The sequence below is a fragment of the Lepisma saccharinum genome, chromosome 1, assembly GCF_977018435.1.
Source record: "Lepisma saccharinum chromosome 1, izLepSacc3.1, whole genome shotgun sequence".
Classification (NCBI taxonomy): domain Eukaryota; kingdom Metazoa; phylum Arthropoda; class Insecta; order Zygentoma; family Lepismatidae; genus Lepisma; species Lepisma saccharinum.
In genome coordinates, this window is record NC_139229.1 from 28,264,051 (window position 1) to 28,283,748 (window position 19,698).

The 19,698-nt window shown below is 41.2% G+C and overlaps 1 protein-coding gene across 3 annotated transcripts in view; it reads right to left on the reverse strand.

Moving 5' to 3' along the window:
* The window catches only part of LOC145994027 (uncharacterized), a 358,614-nt gene that overhangs the window by 234,814 nt on the left and 104,102 nt on the right, over nt 1–19,698 (reverse strand). For 2 of the 3 annotated variants that reach the window (XM_083130119.1, XM_083130110.1), the window contains exon 1: nt 6,824–7,141. The exons of the other annotated variant lie outside the window; for it this stretch is intronic. In XM_083130119.1, the coding sequence (XP_082986245.1) occupies nt 6,824–6,897 (74 nt within the window). In that variant the 5' untranslated portion in view covers nt 6,898–7,141. Of the gene's footprint in view, nt 1–6,823; nt 7,142–19,698 lie in introns of those variants that run through there. 3 annotated transcript variants of the gene reach the window in all.

The window sequence follows — 19,698 nt, forward strand, 5'->3', positions numbered from 1 at the left end:
CTGCGCAAGTAGTGACGCGAGACTGCTCCACCAATGAACACGTGAGAGGGAAGGAGATTGCGATTGCAGTTACATCTGGCCTGGATGTTTGCGATGTCCATTTATCAATTTCACTCATCACTCATCTGCGCAAATTAGCCAAAAGTGGCACAAAAAAGCGAAGTAAAATAAACCCATCAACCAAATCAATCGAAGAATGAAATTCGCAGACAGGAATTTTCACTTCGAACACTGCAGATCACAAAATCGTAACACATTGGAAAAGAAAACTGGCTCCACAGAAATGTCTAGAAAATTTCAATATGTAAGAATAATGAACTTCACAAAATGACACAAAATAATGATCCCATTTAACTCATACGCTGTACACACTGCGTGGCAGAGGATGAGACAATAGCCCTTAGGGTAAAGGGATAATTGCCCCTGGGCTCTACCTCCTACTGAGATTTTTGGCCCCTTTTGAAGTAAACGTAATAAGTGTGGACAATGTAGGAAATTAATTTCACCCTTTTCTTTTCAAAATGAAAAGGTTTGGGCCCCCTTGAAGTTACATTTTATATGTCACTTGTTTATTTTGTAGCAATAAGGAACCGACTGGTTGAGCAACTGAATCTTTCTCCTGGATTCATAACTGCAGACAATTAACACACTACACTACGTTTGCGACAAATTATGTATCTATATAGGTATGAGGTGAGGGATATTATCCTATCGATGGCCATCTGCGGAGAAACTAAGTTAATTCTGTATTTCGGATGAGACCCATAAGACAAGTTACCCGGGCCCCTCTAGCTGAGATAATACGCCACGGCTTATTATTGCAGATCGTCATTTGATGTTACTGGGAACCATATTAAATACTTTTTTTTTGTTTTAAGAGACACTGGAATTTCTGCCATTACATAAAATTTCAGGAGCACATTGCGGGGCTCTTGAACCTTGGGACTCATCCCGCATTGTGGGTGTTGTGAAGGCGGCCGCTACGCCACTGCCCAAAAGTCAACCTTACTTCCACGTTGTACACTCTGGATGGCACTTTGCAAACTAACGAAGCTCTCACTTTTGGATCCATGGCCAGTATAATCTTCTATGGAACTTTTGTTCTGTGTTGTGTTTGTGATTAACTCTTCATCTATTTCTTCCCATCACTATTCATCCTCATCTTCGCGATTACCCGAAATTAGTAGAAAAGCAAAATAAACTAAATGAATCAACCAACCAAACTTCACAGTCTATACGCTGTCCCTGGAATCTCTGGAGCGAACGAACGAAAGGACGTTTCTGCGAAAGTTGCGGCTGGAGAGGGCTCGACTAATGAACAAGTGCGAGGGAACAGGGCTGCGTGTACTTCGCTTCGCCCACTCACTTTCTCCCCTTCTCTGCCTCTATGCGCGGCCTTGCTCCAGAGATTCCAGGAATAAAGCACAATTTGTCCTTCCGGAAAGGTCACCTTTCACATCCCTACACCGATGCTGTGACCAGTTTATAGAAAATCTGGAAATACAGTTCAGTTGGAGAGCTAGATCAATTTTTGGAGGAACATCTTATGATACTCTGGGCGCACCTGTCGCAATGACGACGTTGTAGCGAGCATTCGTAAGACTGCCAGCAGTTACGTAAGTAGTACTGTACCTCCCCTCTTTCTTCAGAGACCAGCCAGTCAATACATGCTATTAAGAGCAGCCTGAGAGAAACGAGGATTATTTATAGCCACTTGCAAGGGTTGTTGACCCACCACAGGAGAACGCTTGTTTTCAAGGAGACTGCATACACACGCTGACGGATGAAAACTGTAAATGCTCTCAATTTGAGTAACTCTGATAACATATTCATTCGCAGTTAATTTAGTGAGAAAAACGAGCTCCTGAGAACCAAGCCTGTTGCCTTGATCCAGTGGCACCGACCTCTTTGGTGAAGTAGCCAGTACAACGCGCTACCACGCTAGGAGACCTGGATTCGACGCCCGGCCTTGGTGAGTTTCCCTTAATCAACTTCACTGCATCATCACTCATCATCCTATTAGCCCAAAGTAGCAAAAAAGCAAAGTCAACCAAGCTCAATCAATCAATTGATTCAGTGGCGCATTTTGATTGCGTTATAGGGGGGGAAATGTGTAAATCCGAACCACCGGAGTGTCTGCTCCAAGCCGGAATCGAAACCAGGGTCTCTTGTGCCATCTCCACTGCTATGGGGGGGAGTAGGAATGCGCCGAAATGAGTAGTGCGTTATGAACGGGCAAAACTACAACTTTTGGACTTGCATTTGTAGAAAACGTAGAAGCAAAATTCTTACCCATCTTCCCAATTTCCATATGTCTTATTCTTATTATAGGTAACTTTCCTGCCGCTTTAAGCTCATCGCGACGATGATCAATGATTGGATAAAACTGATAAAGGTAAACTCACAAATAAACAGTCATTCCCAAAGCACTTTACCCAATCCAAACATACCCAAGGCTGAAGAAACACCCGGCCTTTCCGCTTCTGGCACTGCTTGTGGTATTAAGATAAAACTTTATTAGATTTTTGTCATTTAGCGTCGTTTACACTCTATTTTGGCTAATCGCGACGATGAAGACTGATGGTATAATGAAATTGAAGAGATACTCACAAACACTATCCATGCACAGGCCGGGATTCGAATCTATGGGAGGCCTGGCGTCGTGCAAACCACTCCTCCACGGCGGGCGGCAGGATTAAGGAAAGGAACTCAAGCTCGTATTCCATATCGTGCATCACTGTGCTTCCCACCAGTGTAAACACACCGATAGATTACGGCAGCAAACAAAATTCTCCCCACGCTGCTTTTTATGTTGCCATACAACCTTCCTGTTCCCATCAGTATCAGTGAACGAACATGTGCGTGTAAGACAGCATTGTAAAGGGGGAAAATTTCGAGGAAAATCTATGCTATTATCACGAGCCATATTTGAAATTTACACCCAAAATGTGACAATTGACACATATGATTCCAATAACACATTCAAGCGTATAAACTGCTAAGGATGCATCAAGATAGACACAAAAATGCATAAAAGGGTACTTTTCATTACCTGCTGTCCCATTTAATGCATCAATTGTGAAGATCAGACACTAACATTTCAGAGAATCCAAAATGCACCATAATGCATGAACCGTGATTTGATGCCTTTCGAGTTCTGTGCATAGTACGGTATAGACATACATAATATTTTGTATTTGTATTTTCCTCATTGTACGTTCCTTTTCTGCCACTTTTGGCTAATCGCGACGATGACAACGAAATGGCGATTAAGAGGAATTTTAGAAAAAGTGGTCAGGACAGGAGCGATGAACCACTGATTTATCCACACACACACCCTTTCAAATTCCTCAACAGCGACTAAAATTTTCCACAGGCCTAAATTTGGCCCATTTTGGCTCTAAATTCTCACTTGCATTCCCTAAATACAATCTTACACCCAGGCCCGTAGCCAGGTAGGGGCATTGGGGGGGGGGGGGGATCAGTGCCCTTGACATTAGGTAAAACTATTTTGTTTGCAGTGAAGAGTGAAAATGTACACAGCTCACAACTTTAAGGATATATCCACAGAACATGAACAGCAGCTATTACATTCGCTCATCTTGTTCATTATCTTAAGTCCAGTAGCTGCAAGTATTTAGAAGATTATCTGAAGCTAGACTTTGTAAGTTCTTTCATAGGGGAACTTCCTTATCTGTACCTTCACTGTCCCTGTTGCGGCCTCCCGTTTAGACAGAAATCTGTGACTGTCATTATGCAAATTTCACCTATGCATCTCCATCAAAGGTCAACTGCTCCCAAGTTTTGGGAACGAAGGGGAGTTGCATTGCTTCGGCCGGGGGTGGAATGTACTGTAGGCATTGTGTCTGAATATTGTGCATTATGTATGTATATGTATCATATAAAGTAGTATGGAGCGTGTAAGGGGTGATTTCAGTATCAGAGAGGTTTTAAAAGATGTAGAAAAATTTAGTATTTGTATGATATTTTCATAACTCAATAACCCCCCCCCCCCCCACACACACACACATATAATTTACCTTCATTTAACACTGCTAAATTTTTGAAAAATTAACTTTGTTTACAAAGCAGCCCCCTGATAACCCGTGAGCCTCCCCCCCCCCCTTGAGATCAATTCTAGCTACGGGCCTGCTTACACCTCCTCTCCCTCCCGACAAACCCTTGGGAGAAGAAAGCGCGAGTCTACTTCTAAACATGTTTGGCCACTAACGTGGTTGATATAATAGGAACTTACTCGTACAAGCCATACTTATATTTCACTTTGCTTTTCTGCCACTTTCGACTAATCGCGAAAATGAGGATGAGTAATGACATGATGAAACTAACCACGAAAGAACACCCATGCCGGGATACGAACCCGGGACCTCTGGCGTCGTAGAAATAAAAATTCAAATGACAAAACGCACGAATCAGAAATCGCTAACGCAGAAGATAACAAGACAAGGAAGTGAGAAGAGAAATAAAATACGAAAATAAAAGGCTTACCGCGTAGATAAACTGGAATGGAATTACAGGAAAACAACCTTGCAGAACGAAATGAAAGATACTGTTCACAAACACAGCTCCTCAGGTTTACCAGCCTTCGTTAAAATTCTAATTACTTTTTCTGCTCTAATTTCCTCGCGTATTTATAGGTTACACGATCCGCAAATAATAATCATATGTGGCGACAGTTCTAACATCCTGTCCTGTTCAAGGTTATCATTATCTAAACAATTATAAACACATTTACGGTCTCATGTGGCGTAGTGGCAACGATATCGTCTTGAACATAAAGGGTAACGGGTTCGATCGCATCGATCGAGGATTATAAGTGGGGCCATGCACGTGGTTTGGATATGATTTGAATTGGTTGCGTTTGTTTTAAGCCCACTTCATGCAGAGAGAGGCTAATCGAGACCGGACCTACAGTTTAACGTGGGAAACACAATGTGCCTAACGTAAAATACGGCTTGAGGTACAGAACGTACGTACTCCTTTAGAATTCAGAGAGCTGAAATTGCTGTGGATGTGCAGTCGGTCATCGGCCATTTTTTAGCACTGATAAGGTCGTACAGGATCCCTGGTTGTCATGAATCACGTTCAGTCAGTTATTGTTTGGTTACATACACTTCATTCCCAAACAGGTTGAGCTCAAGTGGGACAACACCGAAACTGTGATTTATCCACACATTTTCGTGATGGTTTATTTTCATTGTCGTCTTAAATATTCTCAAATGTTCAATAGTCTTACGTAGCTACGAAACTATAACGAACCCCAAGTGGAGAGGGTGTTAGGTTAGCCGGTACTAGTTTACTATCCTTCGGACAGATTTCTTCATTTCTACAGAAGAAACTACTTACCGTAATAAGTTCCTGTAGTATTGTCTAACATCTGGAAGGTGTTTTGTGTGATGTGGGAATGTTTCATAGCGGAAATTCAACCATTGACGCATAGCCCCATGAACCATTTCCGGTAAGGTTAGGTTAGGTAGGGTCACAATAGGTTACAATAGTTAAAAATTGGTTTCGAAAAAATATGCGTAGCCCCACACACCATTCTCGCATAGCCCCACGAACCATTGACACATAGCCCCACAAACCATTTGCGGAAACGTACGTTCTTCAGTTACAAAAACATTTTAAAAAAATGATCAAAAAAACGTGAATACACGTTAAAAAATGATCCGCGAAGCAGATAGGTAGGTACAAATGTCAAAAATTGGCGAAACTCGGAAGTTATAGGTGTCCGAAGGATAGTAAACATTTACCGATATATCTAAAAAGAGCTAGTACGAATTTGGGTTTTGGAATGTAAATATACTCTTTCTAAATTACGTGCAATTCTAAGTTACTTAGAATCGCAAGGCTATAGTTTACTTTATTGACTGGTAACATACATACAAAATCCCAGGAGCGAATTTGACAATATAGAGAAAGCCTCCAATTTTGTTAATTTTCGGTATACGAACTAATTTTGGCCTCCTAATCACAAATCTGTTGTAGAAAACCGGGGGTCACGTCTGGAAATTTGAAAAAAGGCGGATTGAAGTTTTTGATTAAATATAGGTGTATATGCGTAGTTTTATGTACGAAATGTTATAACTATGCTTGCCTAACCTAACTGAACCTAACCTAACCTTCCGTGAATGGTTTGTGGGCTATGATTACTTTCATTAACTCCACGAAATCCTAGTTTTGGCATGTAACCGACGAAAAATTTTTCATCACTACGAACAGCGGTGGAGTATATGCGTAGTTTTACGAACGAAATGTTATAACTATACTTGCCTAACCTAACTGAACCTAACTTAACCATCCGTGAATGGGTTGTGGGCCAATGATCACTTTCAATAAGGAATTCCAAGTTTTGTAGCGCGTAACCGACGAACAATGTTTATCACTACGGAATACGCTTTTTTTCCTGAAATGAGCGGTGGAGTATATGCGTAGTTTTACGAACGAAATATTATAACTATGCTTGCCTAACCTAACTAAACCTAACCTACCTTACCGGAGCGAATTGACAATATAGAGAAAGTATCCAATTTTCATACCCAAAAACCTATTTTGCAAAATGAAATCCCAAATACGCCATTGGGTGGGCATCAACCCCCCCCCCCCCTTCCCAAAGCAAAAATCTTAATTCGCACAGTGAGCTTCAGAACCGAAAAGAAGTAGGGCAAATGGTATTTCTGAAAGCTGATGACCACTGTCAAATGCTAACAAAACAACAGTACCTATCAGTAATGTATTAACTACTGTAACGGTCTTGTTGGGAACAAAGGCCTTTTTTGCACGCACAGACACCACTTTCACTTACCTGGGACTTCCAGGAGCCGAATGCGACGAGTCCCTGCGGAATATTCCCAACTTCCACCACCCCTGAAGCACCATAGTGTACAACAGAAACTAGTGGTGGGGTTCAAGGGGGACCACCACCACGTAAACCGTGTTCCAACACTGCACTACGTAACAAAACTTAGACTGCGTATTAGATAAATAAAGCACACGGACACACAACGACGCACATAAAAACAACAGATCGCACCGGCCCAAACTGAGCGGTTCCGCGCACGAGTTTTGCAAGACAACTCACTTTGGTCGCCTTCCTTCTGTAACTGACTCCACAGCTCGCTCGCTTCTTTCATTCAAAGTGTGTGTGTGTGAGAGCGAGAGAGTTCGTGTCTGCACGCGCAGTGGTGCCAACTCGCGAGGTTAAGATGTTACTGGCGCGGGCGAGAGGTTCGATTTTCCATTGGGTTTGCCGGACCCACGCAATTTTATTTGAGTTGGCTCAAAAGTGGGGACAAATAGTTCCAGGTGGACTGTGTCTGCTTTATTTGGTGTTCGTGGATACTAATGTTCTTTCTTTCCCGTGCGTGTCAACTAGCAATCTTGTCCAAAAAATTTTAAGGGGGCAGCGTGTTTATTGTGACAACAAATATATTTTGATTGATTGATTTGCTTTATTCTACTTCGCGTCTTGTGCTACTTTTGGCTAATTTGCTAAGATGGAGATGAATGATATGATGAATGGACACTCACAAACATTCATGCCCAGGCCATGATCCGAACCCGGGACCCCTGGCGTCGTAGCGTCTAACCACTCCGCCACGAGGGCCGGCAACAAAGATATTTGAACCATCAAGCTCATAATTTATGAAGTTAAAAAAAGGAGAGAAAAAAGTATTCTCAAATCAAAAATTATTCTTTCATTACGAAACCATAGGTTGCAATCTCACCTATCATCTGAGATCAGTTTTATGTTTGAGTTGTATGTTACAAAGATTTTCTTCAGTTTGGTGAGGGACAATAAACAGTGGGCTTATTTCCAGGAAGATCGGCCCATTAGGCTTATAAATACATGAAAAAATAAATCAATGTTTTAAAGAATCATTAAATACAAAAATATTTAATCTCCAGATGTAAGAAAATGACCTACAATGGATAATTTCGTCAAAAAGGGACAAAACTGCCCCAACAAATTAATCACGAAAGGCTTAATTTGTGTTTTAAACAAGTAAAAATGTTGAAGCAGATTTGTTTCTGGATAGCCAGAAAGATGGAGTAATGAAAATCCTGAAATTCTCAAGAAATGTTTTCCAAATCACAATGTGATTCATTTCTCGTGTCTTTCATTGAGATTTAATAGCTGAATGGCTAGAGACAAACACCTGGCTAGACTATTCCTCTTATCAGCCCCTCGCTTATCATTTTCTGAGGGGTAACCTTACTCATGCCATGAAATTCCTTAGCGATTGCTCGTTGCTATGATTCAAATCTCACCACCATTTTTTCATAGAACAACGGCGTAATCGCCACGACCAGTGATCTATCCACACCCTCCAAACCCAAAAAAATCTCATTACGCCTCCCCCCACCCCTCACTTAAAATGTTTAACAAAATTTTGATCATTTTGGCTCTAAATTTACATTCGTGCGCTCCCTAAATACACTGACACCCTTGCCCCAGTGCTAAGTTCTGCATAATCACCTGGCAGCCAGAACGATGAATGATGATTGGGCGAAACTGATGAGTGGACTGGACACACAGACAAAGTAACGCCCGTGACTTGGGCCGGGACTCGAAAACAACTTTCGGAGGAGAGTTCATGAAACAAGTCCGCGCGTTCGAAAACAGAAATGACACCGGAATTTTTAATTCAAGCAATTTTTATACAAATTTTACTCATCTTAAATGGAAGTAATGTAGATAACGAATAACTGCTATTATATCTCTATTCCTATATCACCTTTTTAACTGTTCATGTAATAATAACAATACTTATTGCTAACTGAACTATTTTATTAATATTATTATTATTAATGGATATATTAATCTTATCAAACCATTAATTATAATTTATATTGTTATTATTATTATTATTATTATTATTATTATGCCGTCCTCCGTGGTGTAGTTGTTTACACAGCGCGCTACAACGCCAGGGGTCCCGGGTTTGAATCCCGGTATGGGTGATCTCTGTGAGTGTCCCTCAATCAATTTCATCATATCATCGCTCATCCTCATCGCCGCGATTGCCCAAAAGTGGCAGAAAACCAACGGTAAATAATAAAAATCAAATACATTATCATTATTGCACGTGAGACACGTCGTCGCCTTGTAATCAAGGGGTCCCGGCTTCGATACCCGGTGGAGGCACATAGTGGTTCGGATCCCACTTTAAATTGTAGGTCCAGTCCCGATTAAGCTTTCTGTTCATAAAGTGGACTTAAAACACCAATTCAATCAATCAATGCATGTGAGACACGGTTCGGATCCATAGACGTCCGAAAGAAGGGGGGAGGGGGGAGTGGAGGTACGGCCCACCCTGGAAAGGAAAAATAATGTTACCACAAGATTATATATTACGCACATATATTTCATTTCAGTCACAGTAATTTACGTTATTTATTAGAAGGGTATTGGAGGAACCTAACTTCAAACTGAAGAAGTGTCTTTTGAGAGAGCAAGACTATTATGGAGTGCTTCGTTTGCTCCACCCCCTTTAAAGAAAATACGTTGCTTGTCCCTCCGTGGGAAAAATTCTGCGGTCGTTCATGTGGGACCCCTCCAGAAATATGGCTCGGAACACATCGTTTCAGCAACGCAGAAATGCAGTATCTTTACGGGGAAAGAATACACGCTAGGAACAAATCTTCCGAGGAGGCAACACTGACCCAGTGTGCCTGCCGTCTCGGCAAGCGACGTTGCCATGTGGTCGGCCGGTAGCACCGGCGTTGCTACTTCAGGTGAGTGACTTCCCCCACCGGATGGGCTAATTTAAAGCATGGTGATAATATCCTCCTCTCCTTGGTCCTTCCACCAGAGAGAGAGGCCTCGGTCAGAAAGGCAACGGCTCGAAGAGAATGGAGGAATCGGCAGGTGTTGAAAGGAAGGGCTCCGAGGAACGTGGACAAGAATACCGAAGCCCTTTTAAACAAGAGGGAGAGCGAAGGGCAGGAGAGGAAGGGTGCGTTTGTGTGGAGCAGAAAGAATGTTCCCGGCAGGATATTTTACCAAGGGGTAATTTTCAGGACAACTCCTTTGTGGAATGGGGAAGGAACGGGAAAATTTTAACTTTCTGTCTTTATAAAGGGCCAGAATTTGACTGAGTAAAGCTACTCAAAAGTAACTTGTTATAGTTACTTTGCTTCCAAAAGTAACGTGTTACCTTGCATCTAAATTGAATATGTTACCTTCACTCTGATACACTGTGGACATTTCTAACTGCTTACATAAGTATCGGATCTGTTCATGGACGTCGGGAAGGGGGGAGCCCCTTTGAAAATGACTGTCCATCTAAAATCATAAATGTCACACATATATGATTTCTTTTTCAGGCACAGTAAATTATGTTAATTATTATACGGGCATTGCAGAAACATGACAACTTCAAAGTGAATGAGTGTTTTTTTTTAAGGGGGAGACATTATTGTGGGGGAAAATATGTCACGTTTGCCCCGCCCCTGAAGAACAGTAGCTTGCTTGCCCCTCCCTGGGAAAAATCCTGCACACGTCCATGCATTTGTTGCGTTTTCCCCAGTTACACACATCACTTGGAAACGAACTTACAGGATTGATTGATTTGGTTTCTTTTGTGCCATGGAAGTCGGCATGACGCCTTCAGAAATAAATGCAACTTTGAGTGGCACTCAAGCTAACGGATTTGCCCTAAAATCACAGGTCTGCCTTAGGTTCGATCCCCAAATTTGTTCACTTGAAGACGAGAGAAGATGTGCATAGTAAAAAGCACTAGACAATGGATGATGCCCACCTAACATTGCATGCTAATGTAGAACCATTGTCACAAACGTTCAGAGAATTACTGGTAGAAACATCATCGGAAAAGATCCAACATGGGTGTCCAGCATGGCGTAAAGGTAAGGCCGTTGCATGGTAATCAAGGGTTACCGCGTTGAAGGCAAAAGGCACAGTGGTTCGGATCCCATTTTTAATTGTAGGCCCCGTTCCTATTCACCTACATGAGCTTAAAACGAAGTTCGTTATCCAATACGGATTTTGTACAGATCTGAAGACGCATAATGAACATCAAAAAGAAAAAGTTCCTGAATATAAGGGGAAACATAAAAAAAAAAAGGAATATGTAAGTGAATGAGAGTGTAGTCTCACAGATTAATTCCAAAGAGATTAAAGAAGCGATATGAATTCTTAATTGATCTGCTTCATGTTTTCGTAATGCAATTGCCGTGTTGGCGCGAGCATGGGTCGTTGTTCTTTAGGAGAAATATATGTGTGGAAAAACATTTTTAAAATGTAACAGTTCGCCACTGTCTACTGAAGCGACCAACGAAACCTTTGCATCGCTGCTCTAGCCGGTCTCCGTGGCGTAGTGGTTAGCATAGCGCGCTACGACACCAATTGGTATCAGGTTCGAATCCCTGCCTGGACATGGATGTTCTATGTGAACGTCCGTTCATCATATCATCACTCATCCTCATCTTTGCTATTAGCCAAAAATGCAGAAATGCGTAGTGAAGTAAACCAAATCAAGCATCGCAGTTCAAATGCATTTGTAGCACGCATGGGAAGAGAGGATTAGTAAAAAAAAATGTGCTAAATATGTAAATACATATTTAGTTATTTTCACCAAAATATGGAGTTAAATACGGACTAATTGTATAAAATTACCTTTTTAACAATATAAGACACTACACGAGCTACATAATATACAGTACGCTTACATTGACATTAATTGTAAAACAACACAAAATGTGTTTTCATTTTCTGTTTCCAAAATAATGAATTAAAAATGTTGTTGTAAGTGTTCGGACGTGAATTTCCTTCTGTTGTTAATAAAATGAATTTACGTTGGCTAAAACTGCGTTCAATATTGCAAGAAGTAATGGGAGTGTATTTCAAATTTGTCAGTTATTCGCAAAAAATTCACCCAACTGTTTTGGTCACACGGGGACATGTAGTTATTGAGTGAATATGGAGTATATGCTGAGAAATGTTCTGAAATATGGAAATAATATGTAAAAATAAGTAAAATATGAAAATAAAAACTGAAATTTTCGAGTCTACATGCTATGATGCGCAAAGATAATACAAAATATAACTAATTTCAGCTTCATACATAAATAAATCAGCAAGCCAGGGATTTTAATTCAAATGTTTGAAGAAAATTGAATTATTATTAAATAGAACCATATGCCGGTGTTTGTAATATTCTTCCCAGTAATCATTACGTTTTGGCGTCATTAATGCTTAACCGACTCTCTAGTAAATTCTGCAAAGCGGCCATTATTCTTTCATTTTGGCAAAATCCTTATATCTCATGTTGTATATGGTAGTTTAGTAGGATGGTCCTGGGTTCGATTCTCGCGTTTCTTTGTTCTCGCATTAAATTCGTCATCTTGTCGGCTACCTAAAGGTAAAAGCATGACGTAACAACAAGTATAATACAATACTAAGGGATTTGTTGTAGTACACTATGGAAGATTCTAACATAGAGTGGGATGCATAAGTATTACCAATAAAATTTATCACCGTTTACTCTCTTTGTTTTACCCAATGAAAGCTTCAAGAACTAAAATAAAACGTGAAACAAGCTGCTGAGCACCTCTACACCAGCATACATGAAAATCCAATCATTAGAAACATGTAAGCAAAAAAATATGAATGGAAATAGTAATGGACAATTTACCGAGAAATATTTATGTATCCCACTGTACTTACAATGAAATAAGGTGTGATTTACTGTCTACTTACTCCAACTGGCAGTGGACAAAGGCACAGCAAAGATAAAACGCCGTGGCTTACCTATAATAAGAAAGAAAAACCGGTTGGTAACTTAAAAATAATAAATGTCATACAAATTTAGTATAAAAATGTAAAATACAGGGTATATGCACATACGGGAACATGAGAAGGCGAGGAAAATGATAATTTTCACTCTCCGATTCTTTATCTTTACCGTTCACATGCATTTTCATGTTACAATGTCCATCCGAGTGCTTGTTTTACAGCTGCAGCTGTGGAATTATAGTGGAAGTATGGCGCTATTACCTGAATGATGATGAGGAACCACTCGTTATGTTGATTGCCACGTTCCAGCCCAAAGGATGCATGGGACAGTATTTTTTGTACAAAATTGTGATGTGGGGTGGAGTGGGGAAGAAGGAACAGCTGCCATTCTCTGTTTTTCTTCTCCGTCCCGTGGAAGTGCTATATTTACATGCCTTCCAGTCCAAACATTGAGGACCAGGTGTTTTGTTTATGTTAGTCCGTCCCTCCCACACTCCTTACAGGCTTCACAACTTGTCTTTGGTCACGAATATGCCTTGCAAAGTTAATAATGAGTTAGACCAAGCCTCGTCAATCCTATATGTTTTGAAAAATGTCATCATCAGCGATATTGTAAAAAGAGTTTCATTTTTCTTTCGAAAACTTTATTGATCGTGGGCATAATCTATGCACCAGTTAACAATTTATCAATTTACAATATATACATGCATGCATATAATATTTATATACACACACATGACTTTCATAATAAATAGGTAAACAAACCATTTCTTTACATATTTATAACATTATTTTTGACTTTCTGCAGTAAGAATATTGATCATCGAGGATGAAGGAGAAGTCAGTAAACAAGGCAGTGTCAGTGGCGCTTGATATCCACTCCTGTACAGTGGGATACATGAGTATTACCGTGCAAATCGTCCATGACTATATTCATCAATTTTTCTCTTACTTCCTATGAGTTTTTAAGCAATGGATCCTTGTGTATGCTAGTGCAGAAGTTGTCAACAGCTTGTTTTGAGTTTTCTTTTAATTCTTGAAGCTCTTATTGGGTCAAATTAAGTGCACGAATATGGTGATGGACAATTTTCACGATAATACTCATGGATCCCACTGTACAAGCCCTGTAAAAATTGTTCTCAGTATGTTTCATGAAGTTTGCATTTAAATATAATATGGTTCGGAGTTGCAATATATTCACTACACAAACTGGTGAAGGCACTAAGTTCTTGTAAACGTGAGCTTCGGTGATGTAAAAGAATAAGTCTGTTATGATTTATTGGCTGTCCGTGTCCAGGATGGGTGCATGCAGGTGAATAAATAAGATGTACCGAACGGACATTGGTTGATGAAACGACGTCATTTGGAGGTTTGTGGGATTCTGAACCGTATGGAAAGAGAACTACACTATACTCCATCCCAGGAGTATGTGGAGCATAACGGCAGGGAAGGGAAGAAAGCGAGTGCACGGAGTAAAGCAGTGCGCATTGCTGCAAACGACTGGTAGCAGCAGCCGCGTTTTACCCTCCATGCAATCCCTTTCCCTCTCACGCGTTCATTGATCGAGCACTCCCTAGTGACTCCTTGCGCAGAGGACTTGTTTTCGTTCGCTTGCTCCAGAGACTCCTGGGAGAGAGTTGTACGTGGTTCGTGAAATTCAACACAGACATTGTTAACTGAAACAGCAACATGTCAACGATGAAAAGCCGTAATATAATGTAAGCATGTATCCAGAGAAAGACTTTACCTACTAGAGGTTCTTGTGATTTGCTGGTAGCATCATTCTAGACGCAAGCACGAACTGCATTTGTGAACAATCTGCGTATTATCCGCAGACACATACCCAGTCACAGTTAACTAAGGTGGAATTTACATAGGTTAGTCTATTGAACTCTATAATGGTTAACCCAGTGTTTTGGAATTTTCCTGTGAAGTAGGTTTCATAGAACTCGCAAATTTGCACAAAGCAACAATTCAATTATAAATTGTTGTTTTCTCCAATTGCGACTTTCCGATATTAATTCAGCATACGTTAACGCATATGTGCACAATAATTGGATAAAACTATTAAAATTGGAATGCTATTGTTTCGTATTTTAACGTGTTTATAAATTAGTAATAAACACACATTATCCAGTAGGCTATTTATTGGACACTGCGTAAGAAGCTTACTCTACATGTCATTCGCCATGATCTTACGATGACGTTACTAACTAATGTTGCCAGCACAAATTTCTGTTTCATAATTATAATGCCCATATGTTACAACTATGATTCTCTGAAAAGGGAAAGCGACGTTAGGTAATAGTGTTAACTGAATATCTTGGAAGGACACACCTGTATAAATTCCATTTTCGTGTTACGCCTTTTATTAGCATTAATGATTTATGTGTAAAAAATTCACTTATATCTTGCATTTTTATAACTTGTTTGAGTAACTGCTTTAAATCAACTTAATGCACATATAGGCTAATGGGGACTAGAACTACAGTTTAAAATGGGATCCGAACCACTAGTGCCTCCATAGGGGATCGATTTAGAGGAGACGACGTTGCCACTAAGCCATCGAGGAGGCATTTTAAATTGTTTCCCTTATTTGTAACTTTTAGCTAATCGACACGATGAGGATGAATGATAATTTGAAGAGTGAATGTGAAGGACGTAACTTCGAAATATAAATATGTTAGGGCGCTTGTGAAGTAATCCGATTCTGTGCTTAAAAATCCAATCTCGTGGGTGTGTGTGGGCACCAGGGAAATGGCTGAGGCTCTTCACAACATAACAATGCATTGTTTAAAAACTAACTCAAATGTCGAGTTACATCAAGCCTTCATGCGGGCAAAATTAGCTAGTAATAGGGAGAAGTTCTTACTGTTAGCAACACTGCCGAGGATGCTCCGAATGATCCTCTCCTGTCCCCCATCACAGTCTCATCCCGTATTGTTTGTCGTGCTTGCGGAGGTTTAAAAATGGAAGTTATTGCCGCCCCCAAAGTGTTGTTTATGTTCCCAGCCTACTTCCGCTGGTGCCGTGTGTGTGAGAGAGGAGAGCTTCAAAGACAAGAGGGCGACAGGGTTGGAGATAATGGGAAGTTGTATATAATGGCGGGGAGACTGTACCCATTTTGGGTAACGCGGTCTTCCCAAAGCGTCTACAAAGCAACTGAGCCGCTTTTACGTCCCCTTTTTATGCCCTTCCCTATCAGGAGCGGAAAGGACTGATTTGTAAAACCTCTTTGTATTGAAAGTTCAGTTTTGGCCACTTCAAACAACTGAATTTGTTACCTGTCCCAGTAGCTCTACTCTTTGGGTTTTATTATATCGCACAATAGCTACATTTATTTGTTTATCCGGTTCTATGATACTTTTTATTCTCACCAAGTCCTATTGGAACATACGAAACTTTATTGGCATTCAAATGTATGCCGTTATTCTTAAGGTGATTTGATATCCTTGCATTTTGCTCATCAAGCTTGTATAAATTTATGACGTAACTTTAGTCACGATTATCTCGAGAACAAGTCGACAGAAAACTTTCAAATTTAACCTCATCACGGAGAAAGAATGTTTCTAGGGAACAACTTTATGATATTGTGATTTAAATCATGAACGGACTGAAAATTACTTAATTAATTTTACTCTTGAAACGTCTTATATTCTATTCACTTTTCAATACACCAAGGAGACAAGTGGGACATGTCATTTGGAAACCAACCTTCAGAAATTACCAAAGCGACACGACAAGCTGTACGCGTCGCTCGGACTGGACCGTTTTCTCAATAGCGTGCATCTTGTCGGCTCGGTCTGTTGGTAGCGCATGCGCAGTGAATGCTTTCGTATAGACTGAATAAGGACAGCGTCTCTCGTCACTTCAGTGTGAAAGCTCTGTGTCGCATGCTGGCTGTCGCGTGCTGCTTCAGTCTGAAAGATCCCTTGGGTCTGTAAATAAAACATTCACTGCGCATGCGTGAACTTTAGACCAAGGAGTCACGATGCACGCTAGAGAAAACGGCCCAGTCCGAACGACACGTACAGTTTGCATATATTTCTAAAGGTTCGATCCCAAGCGACGGTGTCGCTTCAGTCTGAAAGCTCCTTTAGAAGCTTTTCCGATTCACTGAGTTTGCAACGCTCGAGCAAGAGACGGAATCGACATGCGAACGGGAGAAAAAAGCGTGGGGGCAGAGAATAAGACAAAGGGGAACTGGAGGAATTCCCATATGCTGTGACAGCCGAAAGTAAAGCCATCACGAAACACTTCCTTATGGCATTCCTAAAAACCCTCCCAACAGGAACGAAGCAGTTTGTGTTTGATGCATGTAATGCGATTTGCACGCTCGTCCCTAGCCTTCCTTTCCGCAACTGTTTACAATTAACAGGACAACGATTAACTGGACTAGTGAGGGTCATTAGTGGAAACTGTAAAAACAAACCATGCAGTTTTACAGGAAGCTTGGATTAACTAAAATTTGACAAAATGTGCAATTTAAGTACTAGAAAAACATTTGAAACTCAGGGTGTATTGAGTTGAGTTGGGTTGAGCTGAGAATGGGATCCGAACCACTATGTGCCTCCATCGGTATCGAACCCGGGACCCCTTGATTGCAAGTCGATGACATTACACTGCGCCACAGCTCTAAAAGAAACAAGCAATATTACATTCTACCGTGTACTGTGGAGAACCAAATTATCGAAAAAGCCGACATTGGAGGAAAAAATTAGGCAATATCATGGCCAACAGCACAGGAGATCATTCTCGTTCAACCTCCCTCATCCTCACGACTCGCCCTCACACGTCCTCACCCTAACGGCTCGCCCTCACCGTCATAGCTCGGTCTCCCATTCACCCTCACAAGTCTTCGGAGAGTGAAGTTGAGGTCTGGCCTCATGAGGGTCGCCCTTCGGAGCGTGACCATCTCTGCCCAACAGACACTAAATATCAAGTTTTGAATTTATAGACATTTGTAAAAATGCGATATCGGTCCCGATAACCCAAAAGTTTTGGTTGCAGCAACACAAACCCCCACCTGCCCCTATCCTGGGCAAGATCAATCCAATCATTTCAATCCTTACCGATTTCCTTTAGGTCCATCTCAACGGTATCCTTCCATCTTCGTCTTGGCCTTTCCACAGGTTTCTTACCATCAGGATTCCCGACAAGAAACCTGTAAACTCTTCTTTCCTCTCCCATTTGTGCCATACGGCCTGCCCACGCAAGTCTTCTTGATTTAACCATTCTAATAATATCTGGACGTGAAAACAAATTGTGCAGTTCTAAATTACGTAACCTTTTTCGCTCACTTGTCTCATCCCTTTTAGATCGAAATATTTTTCTAAGAATTTTATTTTCAAATAAGTTTTATTACAAAGGAAAAGAGGCAAATAGGCAAAAGTATACACCATTATCATTACTGAAATTCTAAATATCACATTATAACACATTTTTATCCTCTTGAAATTCAAGTTAACATAAAAATGGTGGGTGTACACCAATTTTCCACTTCTTCGGCCAACCGTTTCTTCTCTCGCGAGCTCGTCGTTTCGCAGGAGTGGAGATTGGCCGGTGCATTTCCCGGGAACAAAAGACGAGAAACAGATCCCTCCATCCATTACAGGGAACACCTGCTCAGATTTCTTGAAGCGTCGGTGAGCATTTGCAATGCGAATGGCCAGGAGACGAATAGAGCCTATACGTCTTCCTTCCATTTGGACGCGCACCTTCTCCAAGTCACGAACCACTTAAGGACTTTTATCACAACTGTCTCTCTTCCTCCTTTCCTTGTGTTCTTCTCTTTCCGTCCGAGGAAGCATTTCTCAGCTTCAGGAACTCCAAGAGGTTCCTCGGAGACGTCGACTGGAAGAGCCATCTGCTGATCAAGGCAGAGACTGTATGTACAGTCAGTGACAATAAAAATGGGACACCTATATCCTGAAATACTCACTACCCTGCATATATGTGTTGCCATTGACAATTTGCTATTAAAATCTACTCGTCGCCTTAGTGTTGGGCAACACACACAACTCCTTGCAGCGAAGCGAGTATTTCAGGATGTAGGTGTCCCATTGGGGGAAACCCTGGGGGGTAAAGGCGGTCAGGGGCGTGATGCTGATCACATCACCCCCACTCACGACCGGATCAAGAAAGTGTGGGGCGTAACCCCCTCACCCCCTATACGCCTTCATGGCGTGGTGCTATGCACAGGGGAACACTTTACCTTTACCTTTAGGTGTCCCATTTTATTGCCGGTGACTGTACATTCCTGCTGCAACTCCATTGCCGGCATATAGCTGACATCCACACAAATAACATGATTCTTGGAATGGCATTTTATGCTACAAGCTGTTAACATCGCTATGAAAATAACTGTGCTACAAATGTCATATAACAAACACTCTGGCATAACTTCACCTAAGACCTTCCCGATAGCGTAGTGGTAACCTCGCCGCATTGTAATCAAGGGATCCCGGGTTCGATACCCGCTGGCAGGCACATTAAACTGTAGGTCCAGTTCCCATTAGACTTTCTGTGCATAAAGTGGACTTAAAACATCAAATCAAACAAACAATCTTTGTGAGTGTCGCTTCATCAATTTCATTATATCAACACTCATCCCTATCTTCGCGATTATCCGAAAGTGGCAGGAAAGAAGTAAAATTAACCAAATCAATCAATGAAAACAATGCACTCACGGGTGTGCTACATGAAAGTGACGTTGACAATTACATGGAAGTGAGATTGACAGGTGGGTGGCTTCTGAAAAGGTTACCCGATACACCCTCCACATCTGCATATAAAACCGTGGCTGAGGCAGGAAACAGTTTCTGACGCATCTGTCATGCCTAGATGCAAGTAAAGCCCTTTATTCAAAGTAGCTATCTGGAATCATTGAAAATGTACGTGAAAGCCTTCCCACGCTATGCAGC